Here is a 21,043-nt window from a genome sequence, read left to right as displayed (position 1 = left end):
TTGAGAATGACTTTTTCAAGTTTAGAAACAAATAGAAGACACACGGTGCTATATCTAGACAATACAGTGGATGGGGCAGACAAATTCGGCATTTTGGTCGTAGCGACGACGATGGTCTGAACCGGAGCATTGTCATGGTGAAAGAACACTTTTTTTGTCACCGAGTGGGGTAATTTTTACTGCAATTAGGCAGAGTGGATTCATGTGATCGTTTTGGTCTTTTAAGGTAGTTGATGCAGATCGCACTTTTAGAATCGCAGAAAACTACGGCCAATAGAATAGCCTTTATTATGTACGGAGCAACTTGACCGATGTTTACAGTTTCGTCAGTTTTTTGGTCTTTGGTGTATACTAGGTGATCCACATAGCAATTTTTGACGGTTGCCATTGAAGGGAAAGTGTTCTTCGGTTTCATTTGCAAAAATAATCGAATAAGCGATGGAGTTTGTTTTTCTAGTATTTTTTAAAAATCTTGCCGTCAAAATAAAAAAATCCGTTCCGGTATTTATGATAGTATTCGTACGAGTATACGAGAATGTACAAACCGATATTAAAATATATATTTTGCGATAGTGGCGCCATCCACATAGCAATTTTTGACGGTTGCCATTGAAGGGAAAGTGTTCTTCGGTTTCATTTGCAAAAATAATCGAATAAGCGATGGAGTTTGTTTTTCTAGTATTTTTTAAAAATCTTGCCGTCAAAATAAAAAAATCCGTTCCGGTATTTATGATAGTATTCGTACGAGTATACGAGAATGTACAAACCGATATTAAAATATATATTTTGCGATAGTGGCGCCATCAGATGTTGGGCTTACTGGATAATTTTGGAAAATGCTGCTTAGGTAATAATCAGGATGTTCGATTCCGTTCTGATATTCTGGCTGCCTTGGCAACGATTTACGGTCCCCCCTCCCTATTTCAAACTTGATTCTCTTAATTATGTTGATTTTCACACTATGAAATGCCAAAATTTTTTTTACAATTTCTAGCAAGTGCTAGTTTGTTGTTTTTATGAAAGAAATGATCAATATATTCACACTCTATTTGTCTGTAAGAGAAATTAATTTGCACAAATGGCACAACTAGAATTGAGTGCTTGTCTCATTAGTTCAGGGTTTTCATATTGTCATATATCATATAAGTATACTCCCATGTACATATTTATATGTACGTAAACAATTATGCGGTATACACTTTAAGTGAAGCCTTCAAATAACCAAATGCCATAGAAAATTAGCCTAAATAGTTTTTTTTATACGGTGTCGCGCACAATCAATTGTGTTTTGTAAGACGTCCACTGGAAATTGGAAAATAAAAAAAACAAAAAGTAATAAAAAAAGAATAAATAAGCGAAGCATACAATGCAAGCCCTCGTAACCTTTAAGAATACGGTAGACTATTAGGAACAAGGCTAAGAATAGAAACTTGGAAATAGAAAGACAACAAATAAACACGCAATGCAAATGAAAGACGGCAGAACAGCTTGCAAATGTGCACGCAAAGTCCATTTCCTATGAAGTACATATAATACTACATTGTGTAATATATATGTAAATGAATACGCATTATAAGGTGTGCTCTTTTAATGATTTAAAAGAAAATAAAAAATAAACGTTAACTTCGATTGCACCGAAACTTTAATACTATTGACAAATACAAAAGATTCCACACAAGAACTTGATTTTGATCGGTCAGTTTCTATAAGAGCTCTATAATATAGTGGTCCGGTCTAGAAAATAAATATGTCGGTACATTTGACATTAATCAATGCCAAATTTTGTGAAGATGCTATCTCGTCAGATAAAAAAGTTCTATAAACAGTCAGTTGTATGGCAACTAAGTATATGCTATAGTAATGTGATCTGAAAAATTTCTTCAGATATCATACCGTTACCTTGGAAAATAAGCAATACCAAATTTTATTAAGATATCTCGTCGAATACAGAATGGCGGACTGATGGAAGGACAACTTTCGTTGTAGATTTACGTGAGTACCTGCCGGCGACGGCCTTACCTCACGGTGTTCAAAACACAACGGATCAATACAATGCGTTGATCAGCGCCCCAAACAAAACGAGCTTATGCAAGTATTTATTTGGATACCAGTGGCAGTGTGTCTGGGTCCACACTACCATCTTGGTATGATTCGAGGCCGACCTAAAACCTCTTCCGTTTTCGGGTACGGCACCCAGTTACTTGTGTAACTTCTTTTTTCGAACTGAAAATTCAGTTCTTCCAGCATTTAGGTTTAAACCACAGCCACCACGATACTCCCCAAAGGGCCGAACCCAATGAGCAGATTGAACAGAAGTCCAAGGGCTTTCTGCTCCCCGTGGTACCGGAAAGTCTCCGGTCGGACTGCGTAGCCTAAACTACTGCCAGTTGAGCTCCCCATTACTCAAATGACTGGTGACATTTGTCGCTTGAACTTCAAATGTCTTTTTATTTGCTTTTTCATTTAAAGTGTTTCTAATATCAGTTCAAGCTGAGTATTATAGCACTATCACTCCATATACTATGCTGATATTACTGGGCAAAGAATATAATAACAGTCATAGTGCATATTGGCTTTTAGTCGCCTTTTACGACAGGCATGCCTTGCCGCGGGCATATTCTTTCCCCAAACCCGCAGGGGAATGATGGAAGGACAGACAACATTTCTAGAGTATATATTGCTGAATAGAAGAAAATTGTGGCTAAATCTATGCTTTTTGTTTTGTAGAATAATAAATTCAGCTGAACATTTTTTACACTAACAATCCTTCGATTACACAGCCATTGTTTAAACTTTTCGAGGGTCCGACTACACTTTATCGGCAGCGCTGAAACTAAGCTATTAGATAAGTGTGGAAGCGAACCCGTATACGATTTGATATTCCGAAGCTAAATAGGTATATGATTATAGAACACCATTGTGAGCATGGGAGAAGTTTTGTACATACTGCAAAACAATTTAACACCCAAAACTCTTTACCTCATTACAATAAGTATCTCAGTGAGGTTGTGGTTGCATATGTTATTTGAATTAAGGTCATGTAGAAGCTTCTTCACAATTTTAATTTTTTTAGTCTACATACATACATACATATATACTTATGTCTTTATTTTGCATCTTGACACATTAAATACTTTTGATTAATTACAATCCTACTGTTCCACATCCGCCAACAATCAAATTGGAGAAATACTTTTCAAAGCTAACAATGAAAGCGCCATCAAATAAGAAACTACAAAAAAATTAAAATCTGCTTTATAGTATTGTACATAATATGTTAAAGTATGTGTTTCATCGGTTCAAGGTCGGGTTGAGAGAGCAGCATATGAGTATATGAGTAGTTGAATACTAAGTTTTTATATGCGTTGTATAAGTATCAAGTTTAAAAGTTCTTCACTAAGAGCAATAAGAGTTTTTGGATAACATAAAGCAATCAATTATGGTAAATAAAATAATGTAGAAGAATGTGGTTTTCCTGTAAATAATAAATCATAAATTTATATAAAGATATGTATTATAAAACGGAAATATTTGATTAGTCAGCTATTGTTTACGGGTACGTTTTGGGAATTTTTCGAAATAGAATTTGTTTTTGTTTTATTATTCACAAAAAAAAAAAAAAAACTTGTTACACCTGTGTTTATTAATCAAAGAAATGAATAATATATATCTCTAGGTATTACATCAGGTTATCTAAAACCTGTAACTTTTCCAGCAAACAATTTACTTTTGTTATCTAGTGGAACAAATAACAATAGTTTTAGTGAAGAGTTATTTTTGGATAGGACCATAGTTAAGGACCACATACACTCTTCCAGGTTTGATGCATCCTTATGTGCTTACATTCTCACCACGGTTTTCTAAATTAAATGAGTACTATTTGATCGAGTTTCTTTAAAGATTTATTTGTAGTATATGTAACCTATTAAAAGGTGCTGAGAGAAAGGTTAAACTTTCCTTATGTTCAAAATTTACCAACATTCTCATGACTCACTGAGTCAAAACCACAAGCGCTTAAAAATTTAAAAATTTCGCTTAATTCCTATGCTATAATTCTCTGCCTGATTTGATGATATAAAACTATTTCCGAGTTTTTTTTTTATATAAAATTGCTGGGGTACAGGTTTTGATCAAGTTTTTGATGACTACTTCATTGCATATATGAAACCAAGCAACCGCTAGGTGGCGCTAATGTTAGGATATTAATAAATCGTATATTTATGGTACAACCTCGTATGATTTGTTCACTTTCGCAATATGTATTTGGTTAGTAAGAAAATATTTCGAAAACCTGTTTAACTAGAGGCCTTGGTGAATTTTTAAGTATTTCTAAAAACCACTATAAATATTAGTGATTCGAATATAAGGTCTGCTGACTTCGATTGCAATTTGTTAGCTTAAGTGGCATTTAATTATGTAAAACAGCGTTTAATTGAATATGCTAATACCTATATAGTAGATATAGTATATACCCATTACGAAATAATTTATTTATTTTACTCTGCTTTGTACCTGCAGATATTTTCCGTCGTCTACGCAATCAGATTTGGTCGTCAAGCGACGACGATTTGGGCGCATTCGACACCTCGAAAGGCAATACAACTTCAACTGTGAAGGTACCGTTACATATATAAAAAGACGAATATATTTATTACCACTAACGCTTTTACCGCTACTTTAGGTTGTCGATGGTCATAAGATCGAAGTTAACGAAACCGTATATGGCGATGCTGACAATCTCTTCAAGGTGCGTTTGGTCAACATTCGTCCGCTTGCGTCGGGTGAAGAAGTTGACGAAACACCAAACTCCAAAGCACCAAATCCTGTGACATCAGCACCAAATAAAAAGAATGACGAGAGCGAATCGGATGAACGTCGTGAACCGTTAGAGAAGAATTCATATGATAATGAAATCAAACGTAACATCGATGATCCCGAGGTAAAATATTAAGCGCTGGAGCAACTTTGCAATTAACGCAAATAAATTTATTAATACAATAACATTGTAAAGTTTTGGATATTTTCATTTTATTTTATTATTTTCAAAGAATTAATCTTTTCTCCAAGTGTAATATTCTGAAACTATTTCGATTTTCTTCGCTACTTTGTACTATATAAATTTCAATATTTTTTTCGATATACTTAAACATATCTACATCACCTAAAGTATATTTATATACTATATGTGTACTTATATAGTATATATATATCGAATATTACCAAATCTCAAAAAGGCATTTACGAAAACTACAATTTTTTAAATGCATTATTTGGTGGCTTTTATGGTTTTTGAAAATAAAAAACAATTACTAACATTTATGCTTGTATTGAATTCTAAAAAAGTTTTACCGCAACTAATATTTGTATTATATATTCTAAAATATATATAGCTACTTAATAAAATATATAACTTTGTATAGTTTCATAAAAAACGAAAATGATTTTATTTTTAAATGAATAAAGTTGTTTCTATTCAAGTAACTTTCCTACTTGTAAATATGCTTATGCTGAAAAATTAATTTAAGGCATAATGTGTTTGTCATACTTATGGGCTTATTTGAAATACTTACATACATATGTACATATACACATACATTTAAGGAATGCATTAACGTATATATGCAAAATATATTTATACATTGACTTAGTTGTATATATGCATACGATTGTTGCTGTTAATAAATATAATAAATCTGGTTTGGGCATAATTTGGTAAAGGTAAGCTGTAAATAGACTCATAACTGTAAATATTTCGAAAAAATTTTTTGAAAATAAAGCGGTGAGTATTGTTTGATTGATTATATACTAATATTTAACAAATTCAAAAAATATTATAATAAACCTGGTCTATTCAGGGGGAAATTATTTCTCTAGAAGAATAGCGTTATTGGCTACGAAGTAGGTTTTGTATGTTGAACCAAGCCAACAAGTACAAAGACACTAGCTGTCTACTTTTTGAATTAATTGAGGCTATTTAAAGTGTTGTAGAGTTAATTAAAGACCATAAACAGCGTTGCTTCAGTGTTGTTGAACCGACAAAGCAACTAAAAGATAACGTTTTTATAGAATCTGATAAAGCTTAGCACAAACAGAGTTGGAAAATAATAGCATGATGACATCAATTTCTTGAAATCGCCTGGGGTTGCGTGTATGTATACGATTGTTTGGGAGTAGACTGTGGGAACTTTTAGAGGATATTTATCGGTAATTTTAAATACTACTTTGGTTAATGCATTATATACTATTCTACGTACGCTCGATTGCTTTATAATTAAAATTTTCGTAAATTAATGGAGCCGGGAGTTATGTCATTTTCTAAATGAGTAGATGTTCCTATATCTCTCTTTTAGAGTTTATACCAGGTTTTTTTTGGTTCTGCATTGCATTTTTTGGCAGACATTACAAGAGGCAAACAGCTAAGACAAGATAAAATTGATATGAATTTTGTATCTCTAATCATACATTGTCAATTATATAGACATTAGAAAGTTTTATCTCAAACACTGCTCATTTTATATAATTTAGTATCATAAATTTGAAATTCTATCTAATATTCGAAGATCGATCCATCGGTTAGCGCGTATCATATGAATAACATTACTACAATATACATTAGGACATATGGTATCCCATGTCGTATGAGTAATATAATATTAGTACAGAAAAAAAAAATTTATAGTTAATAGGAATGACTGATAAATCTTTATTTAAAACGTTAACTTCGGTTGCACCGAACTTATAATACCCTTAACAAATACAAAATATTCCTTACAAAAACTTGATTTTGATCGATCAGTTTGTGTGGCAGCTATACATGCCGATCTGAACAATTTCTTCAAATAAGAATTTCTTCAAATGAGAAGCTTCGTGCTGTGCATGTGACGTGCGCAAAATTTTAGATAAATATCTCCAAAACTAACGGATTAGTTGGCATATATGCAGACGGACGGACACACAGAGGAACATGGCTAAATCGACTAATTTTATCACGCGTACCATTTATATATGTATATACTTAATAGGGTCTCCGACACTTCGTTCTGGGTGTTAAAAACATCGTGGCAAATTTATTATATCCAGGGTACATTTTTGCTTTAAGAATACGCTGATTAAAATTAATAATTTTTCCAATTCTGGAAATAATTGTTAAATGGTGTTTACATCTAGTTATAGAAAAATATCGAGCACTCAGCAGTTTAATGCCAGATTACTGTATATTTGGTCCAAATATAATAATTCCTCAAGCTCATAGTTAAAGTTCTAAAGTAGTTAAAGTCCGATTTCGCATGTTTCCTAGCATTTTTGGTTAATGTAGCTTTAGCAAACTACATACAGGCGACTACCGAGATATTTTAGCACCAGTCTTGCAAAGGCTGAACAATGAAGGAGACTGGATGCTTCCATCCCACTCTTTTCCATATAACTTTCACATTGACGTCCGACTGGAATTTTTACCTTACAGCGTGGGTATGCCTATTGAACGAAGTTCAGTAAGAACTCGTACGATTGCGACAAAATGAACTTTTCTAAGAGCAAGTAGTATATCTCCTGTGTTCTACTCTAGGTCGACCTCACAGTTAAGCGCACACGAGGTCCATAGGTGCAGTGCTAGAGCGCAAGATGACAGCGGAGATTCAGCCGCCAGAAACAGCCGCCAGCTTGACCCTGTTTGGACTCTTTCATATACCCAGCTTCTCTGAGCCTTAGAGTGGCCTTGTAGTAATGCAAGTGCCGGCAATATCCAAGGGTGCAATGTGTATAATGGCATCAACTGTCATTGTTGGTGTAGTCCGCAGTGCACCGGAGATGCCGTTGAAAGCCGCTCATTGCATATAAGTATATATAACTCTATCTCCTTTAATTTTTGATGATACAAACAATCCTTAGGTCAACAGATCTGTTAAAACATCTTTCAAACAAATTACTTTAATGCAAAATTTATGCACTGAGATGTAGTAAGAAGGATTTAAGAAAATTTTAGGACATTTTCAAACCATGGAATTTAAGGGGGTCCAGGCCAAATTTTACGAAGAACTCCACATTTTTCAAATCCTTCGATCACTGTAAATGAAGTTTGGTGAACAGCATTTTCCCGATGACTTCTTCATACAAAATTGCCAAATATTATAATTTTTAATACGAAAAATGTATTGTAGTTGACTCTCAAATATTTTAATGAAGCGGGATAAAATTTATTGAACTAAGATCAGTCACTAATTATAATATTTTAATTAGTCATGTTTCTTTAGAAAATTGGCAAAATTCTTCCACTATTGTGCTTTCCACTTGCACATTTGACCCCTGCCTATACTTGTATATGGATCTATGTATGTATGAGAAATTTAAGCTGTAAATATTTTGGTTAGTCTCATAATACATGGGAAAGAAAGGCGATATTGCTCTATAATCTCCCTTAGACCCATAGGTCATATAAAGCTGTGCCCACGTTACTTCAAAAATTATATATCACTACTAGCTATTTCTTTGCAAATATTCCGATTCGGTTACCTTACTTGAAGTTTTGGTTAAGCGCGTTGAAAAAAGTGAACCATCTTGTTAATTGTCAAAAATTATTGAAAAGTGCAAAATAATTTAAATTTTGTATAGCTTTAGAATTTAGTTGAAGTCTGATTGTTGCTGAAGAGGAACATACTTAAGTCAATATTTATTTTTGATTTGATAGAAATAAATACGTTCTAATAACAATAGGTGGGCGCGAAATCACCATTTGAGACCTTTATTTCATAAAACTATATATGTACATGTATCGATATTTGTGTAGCAACTGTGTATATACAAGTACATGTGTATGTATACATTTATAACGATATTTATGGAATGCATCGTTTGGCAGCAGTTATAAAAAATCAAATCAAATTTATGAATCCCCTAATGACAGCGTATTTGTAACTGAAATTGAAAACATAGCTCGAGGTGTAACGGTACCGACTAGGTTGTCTACCAACAAGTATATATGCGTATATTTAAGCACAAGGTTTTGAACACTACGAATATCCACAATTGCATGCGCGCTGGTGTATGCCTATGAGACCTAGCACCGACGACTCAGAGAAGGGTTTGATTGCAACATATACGCACCTACACACATACATGTGTATTGGCAATTTATTACCGTTCGCTGGGCAAAAGAAGCAAATTGTTTCAATATGACGGCTGCTGGCGCAAAATATCTGCTGCGTTGTTTTCTCTACAGTTAATATTTATGACCATAAATATGAAATGTCCATTCGCACAGCGACAAGTACAAACATAAACATAAATTCACAAATGTATATATGTATATACCATATATATATATATATATATATATATATATATTTATATTAGGGAGAGCCTAAACCTAATCTTTCGAATTAAGTTAAAAATAACCTATATACAGAGGAAAAATACTCCTGCAAGGAAAATTTTTTACATATTTTAAAAGTGTCGGTGAGCCTTCAAAGTTTCCCACATAAATAACACGTAAAGAATAAGTGTTCATACACAATAAATTTAAATTCGAACCGTTTAGGATCAAATTGTTACGGATTGCAGTAGAGCATAAAATAAAAAAAAAAAATTACCTCAAGTGAATTTTTCAAATCATAAACATTTTAGACTGCGGGGATATTTTTTTTCTGCAACCCAATTCTCCGAAGTGCGGTTTCTTTTAGAGAGGTAGACATCCAATCTGATAACAAAGCTGCTATACAAGCCTCGCTGATTGTGAGCTTAGAGCTAGTCAAGCAGTGCATGAAACCACTAGCAGTAGCATTAAGCTACTCCCATCTTAAACTAGTCTGATTGCCTGGCCACAGTGGGATCGTCGGAAATTGTAAAGTCAATGAGCTTGCAAGAAAAGGCAATCTTAACTTAATTCCAACAGGGTGGGATCGAGTAGGTGTATGGGCCTCGCGCGAACTCACACAAGCCTTGGTCAGCAACCAGCAATTGTGGGGTTGTGAAAGCTTTCTGGCCCAGTGTAGAATGTCCATTGAACTGCTAGCAAGGTTCACATCGCCGCAATGATAGTGTCCTAACTGAACACTGTCCTGCTGGAACTCACGCGATGAGGCTTAAGATTTTGGAGGAAGCAACTTGTCAAAGTTGCAGCGAGGAAGATGAGGTGAAAACATCTAGACACTTTCTCCTCCACTGTACAGCTTTCGCCAGACTAAGGTTAAAGCATCTTGTTTGCTATACTTTTAACGAACCCGGCGAATTGGCTGGAATTGATTTTAGCCGCCTCAGTGAGTTAGTGGCAGGCTCTAGGCATTTTGTCGATTTGCGACGCTCTTTTTGATCCATACCTAGGAGTTCCGGGCATCACAACGAACAGGCGTCTCTAGCTGTCAGCATATTTAACTAACCTAACTTATGTTTAACCCATGAAACCGATGGTGGTTGACTCACCCTAATGTATATATGCATGTGTGAGCGCCTCATAATAGCGGCTAGGTAACAAATCCATATTGTTAGATAAAATGTAAAAAATGTAGGTGTTGCATGCCACAGACAGCGTAAAACATAAAAATGATTTGGTGAGCGCGTTTTATGCGCTGTGAGTTCGAATGAAAATACCTTCAATGCTGCCGAAAGGTCAGCAAATGCAAAAAATCAAATCAAAAATTTTCTGCAAACAAATACATATGTGTGTGCCAAAAATGTAACGAAAATACAGCGAATTTCATTTATGCCGAGATTTCAATTGAAGTGTAATTTTATATAAAAATGCGTTAATTTCAACAGTGATTTATTCATGCAAATGAGCAAATTCAAACACGGAAAAATTAATTTTTTTTAAATAATCAAATCTTTTCAAATCCAACTGTGGACTCGTGTGACATTTAATGTCATTAAAAGCGCCAATTAGTTGCAAAAATATATATAAATTCTATAATATTTTGCTACATTAACAGCTAATATTAAATTAATGTGAAATATTTATTATGTATGCACACAAGTACCGTTAGCACATACCATATTTGCTTGCTGATTGAATCATATACACGCTCATAATGACATAAATAACTCTTTGAGCAAATGCGCGCATGTGTGTGTGTGTGAATAAGTTGACGCAAAAACAGGTGAAAGAATTCTAAAATATTTGTATAATTAACAATCCACGCCGCAGTAATTTGAAATATGCGGTGAAAAATTTAGAATTTCATTATATCTACTTTACTTTATTTTTGTTATTTTGTTGTTTTTTGCTCGTTTTTTTTGCAACATTTGGTTAGGAATTAATTTCGTTTTAATGAGTGTCATTCATGCTTCGTGCGTTAATTGCGCATTTACTTAGTACATTTTCATTTGCTAATTTAATAATTCATCGCATGGCGCAATTTTTACAGTAATTTTTGACCATTTAATTGCTGGCGATATTTTTTCTGCGCTCGGTGACATTATTTGCATAGAAAAAATAGTAATTAATTTTTAATACGTCATTTGTAATTGCATTAATAATTAAAGCATTTCATTGTAATATTTTTATTACTGTGGCTTTTGTATGTCATTGCTATAAATCAGTATGCTATATGGCCACGAAAAAAATATTAATAATATTTTGCTTAGTAAAGGGTGTGCCAATATTGGCGCTTTGAAGCGAATGCATAGTAGCGTTCGATTCGCCATTGCACTGTTTGCTATCGTTGGACGTCAAAAAAATTTCATCAAAAAGCAATAACAAAGTTAGTGGACGGAATTCGCAACAACAGAGAGAGAGCGAGAGAGAGAGAGAGAGGATATCTCATTAAAGTGGTATAATCACCATTTTCAGTGCCACAAAATTTAGTTTTTCAAACATTAGACCAGTTTTGCTATGGCTCACTTGTGAAACAACTGTCTAAAGTTACAATACATAATTATTTTATTAGGAAAAAAAGTATTAATGTAAGGATTTCAATAATATTTAATATCAGCGTTGATTTAAAATATAATTCTTTTATAGAAGATATTAGCTATGCACGCTACTCTCAGCCAAGGGATATATATAAAGTTATTTGTTGCGGGAAGCAGAATTTCTACGCCACAGAAGAAACCGAAACTCATTTCAAATAGCGAACTTGTTAGCGCAAGGTTGCACCATTAGTTTGATTTGTTCTCCAATATTTTACGCATCGAAGACAGCTGAGATTGCATAATTATTTCTTTAAAAGATGCATATTTTATGGTTTATTATATTATATTTATATTGGATAATTTTCCATCGTAGCTGTTCCGAGTGATCTAATTATCACTACCTTTGCGCAAAAGAACTGCTTCAACAAGAAAACGGTTGCCCCGAAGCTATAATACCCTTCACAAATACAAGGGCCCCTTACAAGAACTTGATTCCGAACGTCAAGTTTTATGGCAGCTATGTGATATAGTGATCTGATCTGACCAATTTCTGCGGATAATAATTTGTTGCCTTAAGCGATAACTCGAACCTAATTTCTTTTAACAAGCACTACTCCGATCGTGCAGTTAATATGGCAGTTATATGTTATAGTCATCCGATCTATACAATTTCTTCGGCGATTATATTATTGCCTTAAATAATAATCCATGCCAAGTTTCGTAAAGATACCTCGTCAAATGAAATAGTTTTCCATACAACAAACACTTGATTCCGATTGTTCAGTTTGTAGGGCAGCTATATGCTATAGTAGTGGTATATCGGTGGTTCCGCCACATGAGCAGCTTCTTAGTGAGGAAAGGACAGATGCAAAATTTCAGATAGATATCTCGAAAACCAAGCGAATAGTTCAAGTATGGTATATACAGACAGACGGACGGACAGACGAGCATGGCTAAATCAACTTAACTCGTTTTGTTGTTACAAACTTCGTGGCAAAGTTAATATACCTTGTTCAGGGTTAAAAACAAAAATTATTAACTTGTTTGGTTGTTTTAAATACATATCGCTGTAATTGCTCCAGTTAAACCCAGAAGGCATATAGTTCCATGGCCTGGGTGCATAAAACTTGTGTCGGTGTCGGATTAAATGGGTATTCGAGACTGCTGAACAGCTACGGTAGGGTTTCGGGTCAATGTTGCCGCAGTATTCAGAATTGGTCTACGATAGCCCATATTTCGCTAGACGATGTGCGTTCGTTCTTGTTATATTGTGTTATATTTCTATTTATTTTGTTTGAAATCATATGGAATTTTTTCATAAAAAGACTTTTATTCGCTTTATCTAGATTAGATGTTTTATTTATAAAGAACTTTGGTGATTGTCTCAGACGATCGATGATTGACGAGATCACCTTCTTTCATTTTGTCTGTTCTTGTTTTCATTCGAAAAGGCCGATAATTTTTGTTTAGTCTTTCCATCTCTTAGCAACGAAACATATAATATATTGATTGGTTTCTTATTTTGCACTTTGGAAGTTTTATTTCTAACGTATGCAAATCGCTATCTAATAGCCAGATCATCTCGACGAGATATCAACGATATGCCTAGGACAAATCAGTTAATATATGTATTTAAATAATAAAAAAAAAACCGGTTTACTACTGTAATAATTAGAAAAGCTTTCTCATAAAAATTTTCATCCCAATTCTGTACAATATGTATCGAACTCCCATACGTAGAATTTTTAAAGCTACCAAAATCTCATATTTAGGGCAGACTAATACTTGGCTACAACTCAAGAGAACTCCAACTCAAGCTAATCAAGTATTGAACAAGCGACGCGTGTAGCGCACAAATAAGAGTAAATGTGAAAATAATTCATTATTCATAAAATGAAAAGTTTATAAAATAAATAGCTATTTATTAAAAAAAAAACTTCTTATACATAGTACCGCTCTTTTCTTTAAAAATTTTACTTGTAGTATATCCAGCTTCATATTTTTAATTCTCACAATAAAATCGCGAAAAATTTTGTACATGTTTTAATTTACTATACAAAATCCACAAATCATCAATATTTGTCTTTTATTTTTGATGAGATGCTTACGTTCCAAATATGTCGGTGATTAATTTTAAAAAACTCTATTTTTACAATTCCACGAAAATATATGAAAAATCAACTAAAATTAAAATTGCTCTCAGCTACGCTTGTAAACGCGCTCGTAGCACACCTACATACTTGTAGATGAACATACGTACATATTTATCAATATTTTTGTTTACATATATACTCACATGGATTACGCATGCCTACCCAGTAGAAAATGTTTGTGGCTTTAGTAAATTGGTGATGGTTAACTACTCATATATAATAATTAAATAATATATTGTGTGAATAGTCAATAATTATTAGACAGCGAATGGTTTTCATAATTCTTGAATGTTTGTTAAGTTTTGGTTCGAGGAAGATAAGGATAGTATATATATATATATATCATATACATATATATTTTTAAAATGTTTAAGTCTAACCCAAGAAAGTCTACATGAAATTTTTGTAATAAAAGTTAATGTGTTTCTCACACAATATAATATTATCTACACTGCATGCAACTAGTATACGACTCATATATACTGAGGAAAAATTAAAAATTATAAATTATTTTCTACTATTTTCTACTGTAGTTAAATGGACTATAAATCGATGAAAAATCAAATTTTAGTGGCTGATCACGCATAAATATTATATATTATCAGATTCTACTATAAATGAATTATAGGGTTTTTTGTGGTTATCAAAAATGTATATTTCGAACAGGTCAGTTTTGATTTTGATATTCATAACGCTTTATATTTGTAGTGACTTGAGAAATTTTTCACAACACATCTTTCTCGATACTATTATGAAAGTCTATTAATTTAATAAAAAATAAAATTTATAGTAGAAACAATTTTGTAACTTATAAAAAAATGCATATGCGTCTTTTAGTTTTCTTTAAACCTTCAAATTATGTATCTGAAAAGTAATATTACAACTTACATGTATATCCCTGGCAAGTTTCGAATCTATAAAATATTTTAAAAAATTATAAACCTCTAAGATATTTTCAAGTCTCCTTTCGTTTTTTATAATTTGAAAGCAAGCTAATAGGCTAAATTATCTTTCACAGTATTTCCTCCTGAAAACATATTTATACTTAATCTAATCATCTAACGAAAAACGGTTGCCATGAACCTTCTCAAAAAACTTTCCAAATTCATTACAATATAATACGACCTAACGCTTTTCCAGCTGGGTACAATAGCGATGAAACACTTGTAAAGTGATCTGTCGCATGAAACGTCATACTAAGGTGACAGCTAACAGCTACCAGCCAGCGACAGAAGCTACTATACGACGCGACTGTGGTTAGCACTTGGCGCGTAGGATTTTTAAATTCTTGACTGTTCAGGAAATATGGTAATTCGGCGTCGTTGAAGGTGACTCACGGCAACGCAGCGGAATCTTAATGAGTAATGCCAAGAGTATTAAGTGCGCTACAAAAAAAATTTTATAAAATAATAATAGAGAGAGTGTATTGACAACAAGTATAGCTGACAACAAAAACAAAAATACTCAGAGTAACATTGAAGCGTAGTTTCGTGACTCAAACCTGCTAAGAGCGGGTTTTTTCAGACGACAGTGTTAGAAGTGTATTACACACTATTGAGTAGTGTTGATATATGCGTGGTTTGAGAGAGATTGTTTGCGAGATGCGTTGAGCGTAAATAATTTTATTTTGTATAGAGCATATGTTTTGTTTATCAATAGTAAATTTGCGGTTTTGTTGCCCATATATAAAGAGTGGTCGCGCTGGTTTAGCAATCATTCAAGTATTATACCATAAACAATCAGCTATCTAGTTTAAGTCTCGATTTCATTTTTATTGCGTGAGTATAACGATTAAACCAACTTATATTCTCAAGTTCTTCACATACTCATATGTAGTTCATTTAAGGTAGCTAGACACCAACACTTGCCTAAAACTAATTGAATTTTCCAAAATTTTTTCTTATCGTTTCATGCACACACACATACATTGCAACTGAAATTTCAACTTTAATTTCACATTTTGGCACATCTACCGTTTTCTTGAATCCGCATCGTCACCACCTATCAACGCTCTGAACTACGCGCCTTTCCATCCGCACCACACTCCCATATTACATACAACGCTCTTGACTGCACTACATTCAACACCGATCCCCAGCCACTAGCGCAACTCATACAAGACACAATGTTGCCAATAACAAATGAGGACAATGCCGCCAACTTAAATGCTGCATTTGTTACAGACAATAGTCTTGAAGTTGCAGCAGGCAAAGGAAACGGTGAACAGAGTTCGGAAGAAGAAATCGCCGAGGTAGTTGAAATAGACGGAAATATCGAAGCGGAAACCAATAAGTCTGTTAACAACAGCGAGATAAAAGCCGGAATGGAAAACCTCGAAAATACTACAAGTGCTGTGGAGGAGCTAACAACAACAATAGCAACGCCAACGACACAGGATGATGTTGCGAACGAAGCGCTTACAATTGAAAATAATGAGGAAACGGCAGCGAATAACAGCCCAAATGAGTCATCAAATACTGATAATGCCGCAGCAGCAATTGAAGCAGTAGCAGCCGATGATGATGCAACTAACGTTGAAGAGAACGCCGCCAACGAGGCAAGCACTGTTGCTGTGGATGATTTGCGCGCTGAATTGGATGAGGAAAATATTAACGAAACAGCTAGTGGTGAAACAGCCGGAATCGATGAAGTAACTGAGCCGGTGAAATCTGTTGATGATTCGGCTGAGTGGTTGGGTGAAGATGCTGTTGCTACGCCGTCTGCCGATGGCATTGATGAAGTTGACAACGAGCCAAATGAGAAACGTTACGCAAATTATGCAAACAACAAGAATCGTGAAGATCTCTCATCATCCGATGACGAAGCGGAGGGCGATGAAGTGGAGATGAATCCCGGTTTCGACTCGGAGTGGGGCGACTTGAAGGAAGATCTGGCGCGCGCTTCCAATGAACAAAATGATTTGAGCAACGACATTGATGCCTATGATGCGGTGCCGGTCGATTTGTCCAATGACATTGCCGTCAATGACATAGCAGCGGTGAATCCCGATTTCGCCGCAAATCCCGATGCAGAAGTATTTGATGTGAATGCTTTGAAAAATCCCGGCGCGATGTTTGAAAAGCTGACCATTTCTGAAACCGCTAATCCTGCCAAATAGGAAATGTGTGCCTTAAGTAGCAAACTAAATTAGTGTTATACATATCGAGTGCCAAACTCTTAGCATTACATTTAAGTTGGGTGTTTCGAAAATTTGCGAGATTTTTTGATTAAGTTAAAGCTATAGTAAACTAATTACGAATTTTGTATAAGACTTCCCGCTGCTGCCGCAATGCACACGTGCGTCGTATGGTTCATCGCAGCGCTTGGATAATATTTATGAGTTAGGCCCCAAGATTTCTACGCAGATGTAAATGTACTCGTATTGTATTTTATTTATATTTAATTAAGTAAAAATGTGCGTAAGTGCAGTCAAAGCTTTATGAGAGTATATTTAATCATTATTTAGTAAGCTTCATAATTACTTTTATGAATTTTAATGAAATATGTATTTCCAACTCTAGCAAATTGTTTTAATATAATACTCATCACCTGTTGAAGATACTATATATTTTATTACAGTTACTTACCTGTATCGCAGCGCATTTAAAATAATCGCTTACACTTGTTTTAACTTAAAAGACTAAAAGAAAATTTATCACACATTTTGTTTTTAGATTTTACACTTATTTATATACATACACATATGAAATATAATATAATACATTATATTAAACTATATATTTGAATATCTTAATTTTGTGGCCCAAAAAATCTACAAGACGCTGTTTACTATATAAGATGTATACCCCCATATATTATATAAACTTTAAAAGGCTTTTTTTTTACACTGAGAAATATTTCATATTCGATTGAGACCTACTAAAACATCGTCACATCATACCAGCATCGTAAATTAGAGAGAAGAAGGATGATTTTGTTATTTTTGTAGCGGTAAAAAACATAACCCCAGGAAACTTCGAAGCGTTCGCTCAAGAAGACATTCCTTGACCAAATATAAAACTGGTATTGCTCGGGTTACGTAGATCGTACTATCTTGGGAACGGTTGGAAAATAATCATTTCTCACCTCTTGGAACTGCTATATAAATATGACATATGAATCTCGATTCCTGAAGTGAGTTAAGGCATGTCGATAAATTATATTATTATAAGCTCTCAAAATGTAAAACCAGTCTTATGTATAAGACTCTAGCTCGTAGCGTTTAAGCAAAAAAAAAATATTTCTTGAAACTTTTTGAGTAGTGTAACTTTTTAAGTCTCTTCAGTCTGGATGAATAATTACACTATTATAAGTATTAATTTAGAATTTATCAATTGAAAGTCTTATAATTTAATTACAAGAACCAATTTAATATACGGACCTCAAGTCAGTACCAATACTTAATATGAAATCACTTACAGGTGAATTTCGAGTGTAACAAGTTAACGTCTCTGTATATCTATGAGCTTAATGACTTTATTAATTGAGGACATTTGTTGTAGATGTTTCGGGTAGCTACTCAATTTACTCAAGCAACAAATTCCAACAAACTTAAATAGTTTCGGAAAATTTCGTAAATTATATGAAACGTTTCTAAATTAGAATCGTAGAAACTAAGAGCATTTTTTAATGGAAAAAACATTTTTGGGTGTTTTAATTAATTTACTCAATTAACAAATTGTTTACATTGGATAATGCGTGTAGCAGAATTGTTAATTACCTTCAGTAAAGGGCTGTCTGAGTACTAGTTAAACGGAATCTGGAAATCTAAAATTATTTGTTAACTGGGAAAAATTAAAAATTGTTTTATCAGACTTCCACTTTAAGAATGTATTACATTAGTATTTTGTCATTATTAATACACATATTAAAATATTTATCCCGCAGCATTATATTTTCGAGTATGGAATAGTTAGCTTCCTACCTACATTACCCGTTTATTAAATATACCTTATGGAAAAAGATGTATATATATATAAGTGAGAGGTGGTCTGGATTTTGCTTTTTTAATTTAACTATAATAAATTAGATATTAGTCCCTCATTTATCTGGTTGTCGTTAATGACTTCATACGCTTATATCACTATCATAAATTCGAGAGTGCTCAAGAAATGTGTAGCATAATTTTTTCTTTACCGGTGAATGTATAAGCATTAACTGGAAATGGCCTCTTGTGATAACACCTATTCTATAATGGCTGATTCTAACTTAATTATTATTTTTATTTGCTCGGCTTGGTCAAAATCTCCTTCTATCACGCGTTTTTGTATATATATATATTATAAAAATGCCTAAGGGAGACGAATTTAAGTAATCGGGCAGACACCATATTTGTATCTAACCAAGTCTACAACAAACACAAATCGACTGCAGCAGCAGAGAGTAACGACTTTATCATGCAAAGTCATTTACTCTGGGAGCAACTAAGAGCTGTTATAGAAAGGCATTGAATTCGTTGTGCTCTATATCGTGAACTCGATAAGCATATAACGGATTTTTTTTCAGACGTGTCGTTTTCAATGAAGCTTTTTATTTTTTCGGAGTTGGTCTTTTTGAGAGCTTTTACTTGATTTATGCTTTATCATTTCTTCGCACGTTCGGTGAATGGCCTCAAAATCAGGTGGCCACCTATCTCGATTATCACAAGAATTTTTTTTTCGCGATGAAGCTTGTCTATACGTACGTTTATAAACAAAATTGTCGCATTTGGTGTGATGATAATCCAAAAGTCATTGTTGAAATGCCATTACATTCCCAAAAAGTCAGTGTTTGATGTGTTCTATGGAAAGAGGGAAACATTGGTCCATATTTCTTCAAAAATGAAGCTGGACTTAACATAATGTTACAGCCAATGGGGAATACTATAGAGCCACGATTCGTAACTGTTTCGTGACTGAATTAGTGGATGTGGATATGGACGACCTTTGGTTCCTACACGACGGCACTACATACGAAACAATCAATTTATTGAAGGAAACTTTTTGTGAGCGCATTATCTTACGTCGTTGGCCGGTGATGTAGTATCCAAAATCGATTTAACATCGCTGAGTTTTGTGGGGTTATGTAAAGTCGCTTGTCTTCGCAGATAAGCCCAAGACGATTGGCGCCTTGGAAGAGCATATTCGGCGCATCATTGCTGATATGAGGCTCTAACTGCTGCAAAAAGTTGTCGAAAATTGGGATCCTCGGCTGGAATTTATTCGAGCCAGCCGCGATGATCACTTGCCCGAAATAATCCTTACAACAAACAATTATCTCTTTAGTAAAGCTAAAATCTTGGCCATAACGATATATTATATGTGTTTTATTTCTTCTGGAAAATCACATGCCTGAGTAAAACACTTAATTGCATTGATTTTTTTCACAGTTTTGGCTTTTGAAAGAATAATTACCACTATTCTGTTTTTCTTAAGTATTAGGAAAATTCTTAATTGTCTCCTTACTTGCATACAGCTATTCTATTTTCTTGCACTTGAGAGTTTGAACTTTATTTAATAACTGTTAACCAGATACTTGACATTATTAGCACCACTAACGCATCCAAGATTCAAATATATATACGCAGATAGAGATTTAACTTTGTTTAATCATTTGCATACTTGCTTTAGCGTAGATTTCAATTTCTCTCAGTATTTTGTCGCATTTCGGCCAGCCATTTCCGGGTGAGCCAAGTATAATAACGTCATTGTTGCGCCAAACAACGAAAAGTGTCAAATGCAAAGACATTGTAACACTTAATCCGGGTAAGAAATTTAATGCATAAGTCTCCAATTAAATCATTTGCATGTTAAGTAGTTACGTAATCTCAACAAACACCCGGAAAAATGAAATACGCCGGCTCGGGGAAAGGCCAAACGACCGTTGTGACGATTCAGCACAAAAACCTCTCAACTTAAATATGAAGTCAACAGAGTATAAACAGCTCGGCCGAAACGACAAATTTCAATGCAGTTAAGTACGGAGCTTCGCACCAATGCGTCGAGCGTGTTCTTAACAACGACGTCAACAAGAAAAGCATGAACTCATCAAAAGTGCAAAAGTAACTTAAC

The 21,043-nt window shown here is 34.0% G+C and overlaps 1 protein-coding gene across 1 annotated transcript in view; it reads left to right on the top strand.

Moving 5' to 3' along the window:
• Positions 1-17,732, top strand: part of vir-1 (virus-induced RNA 1) — a 41,769-nt gene extending 24,037 nt beyond the window's left edge. Inside the window, exons 4-6 of the mRNA XM_070106215.1 lie at positions 4,519-4,616; positions 4,682-4,948; positions 16,093-17,732. Coding sequence (XP_069962316.1) covers positions 4,519-4,616; positions 4,682-4,948; positions 16,093-17,112 — 1,385 coding nt within the window. The 3' untranslated portion in view covers positions 17,113-17,732. The remainder of the gene's footprint in view (positions 1-4,518; positions 4,617-4,681; positions 4,949-16,092) is intronic.
• The last annotated feature ends 3,311 nt before the right edge of the window (positions 17,733-21,043 follow it).

Source organism: Bactrocera oleae, chromosome 3 (genome assembly GCF_042242935.1).
Source record: "Bactrocera oleae isolate idBacOlea1 chromosome 3, idBacOlea1, whole genome shotgun sequence".
Lineage (NCBI taxonomy): Eukaryota > Metazoa > Arthropoda > Insecta > Diptera > Tephritidae > Bactrocera > Bactrocera oleae.
Note: the sequence above shows the minus strand (reverse complement) of the source record. Positions and strands in the feature narration are given on the sequence as shown.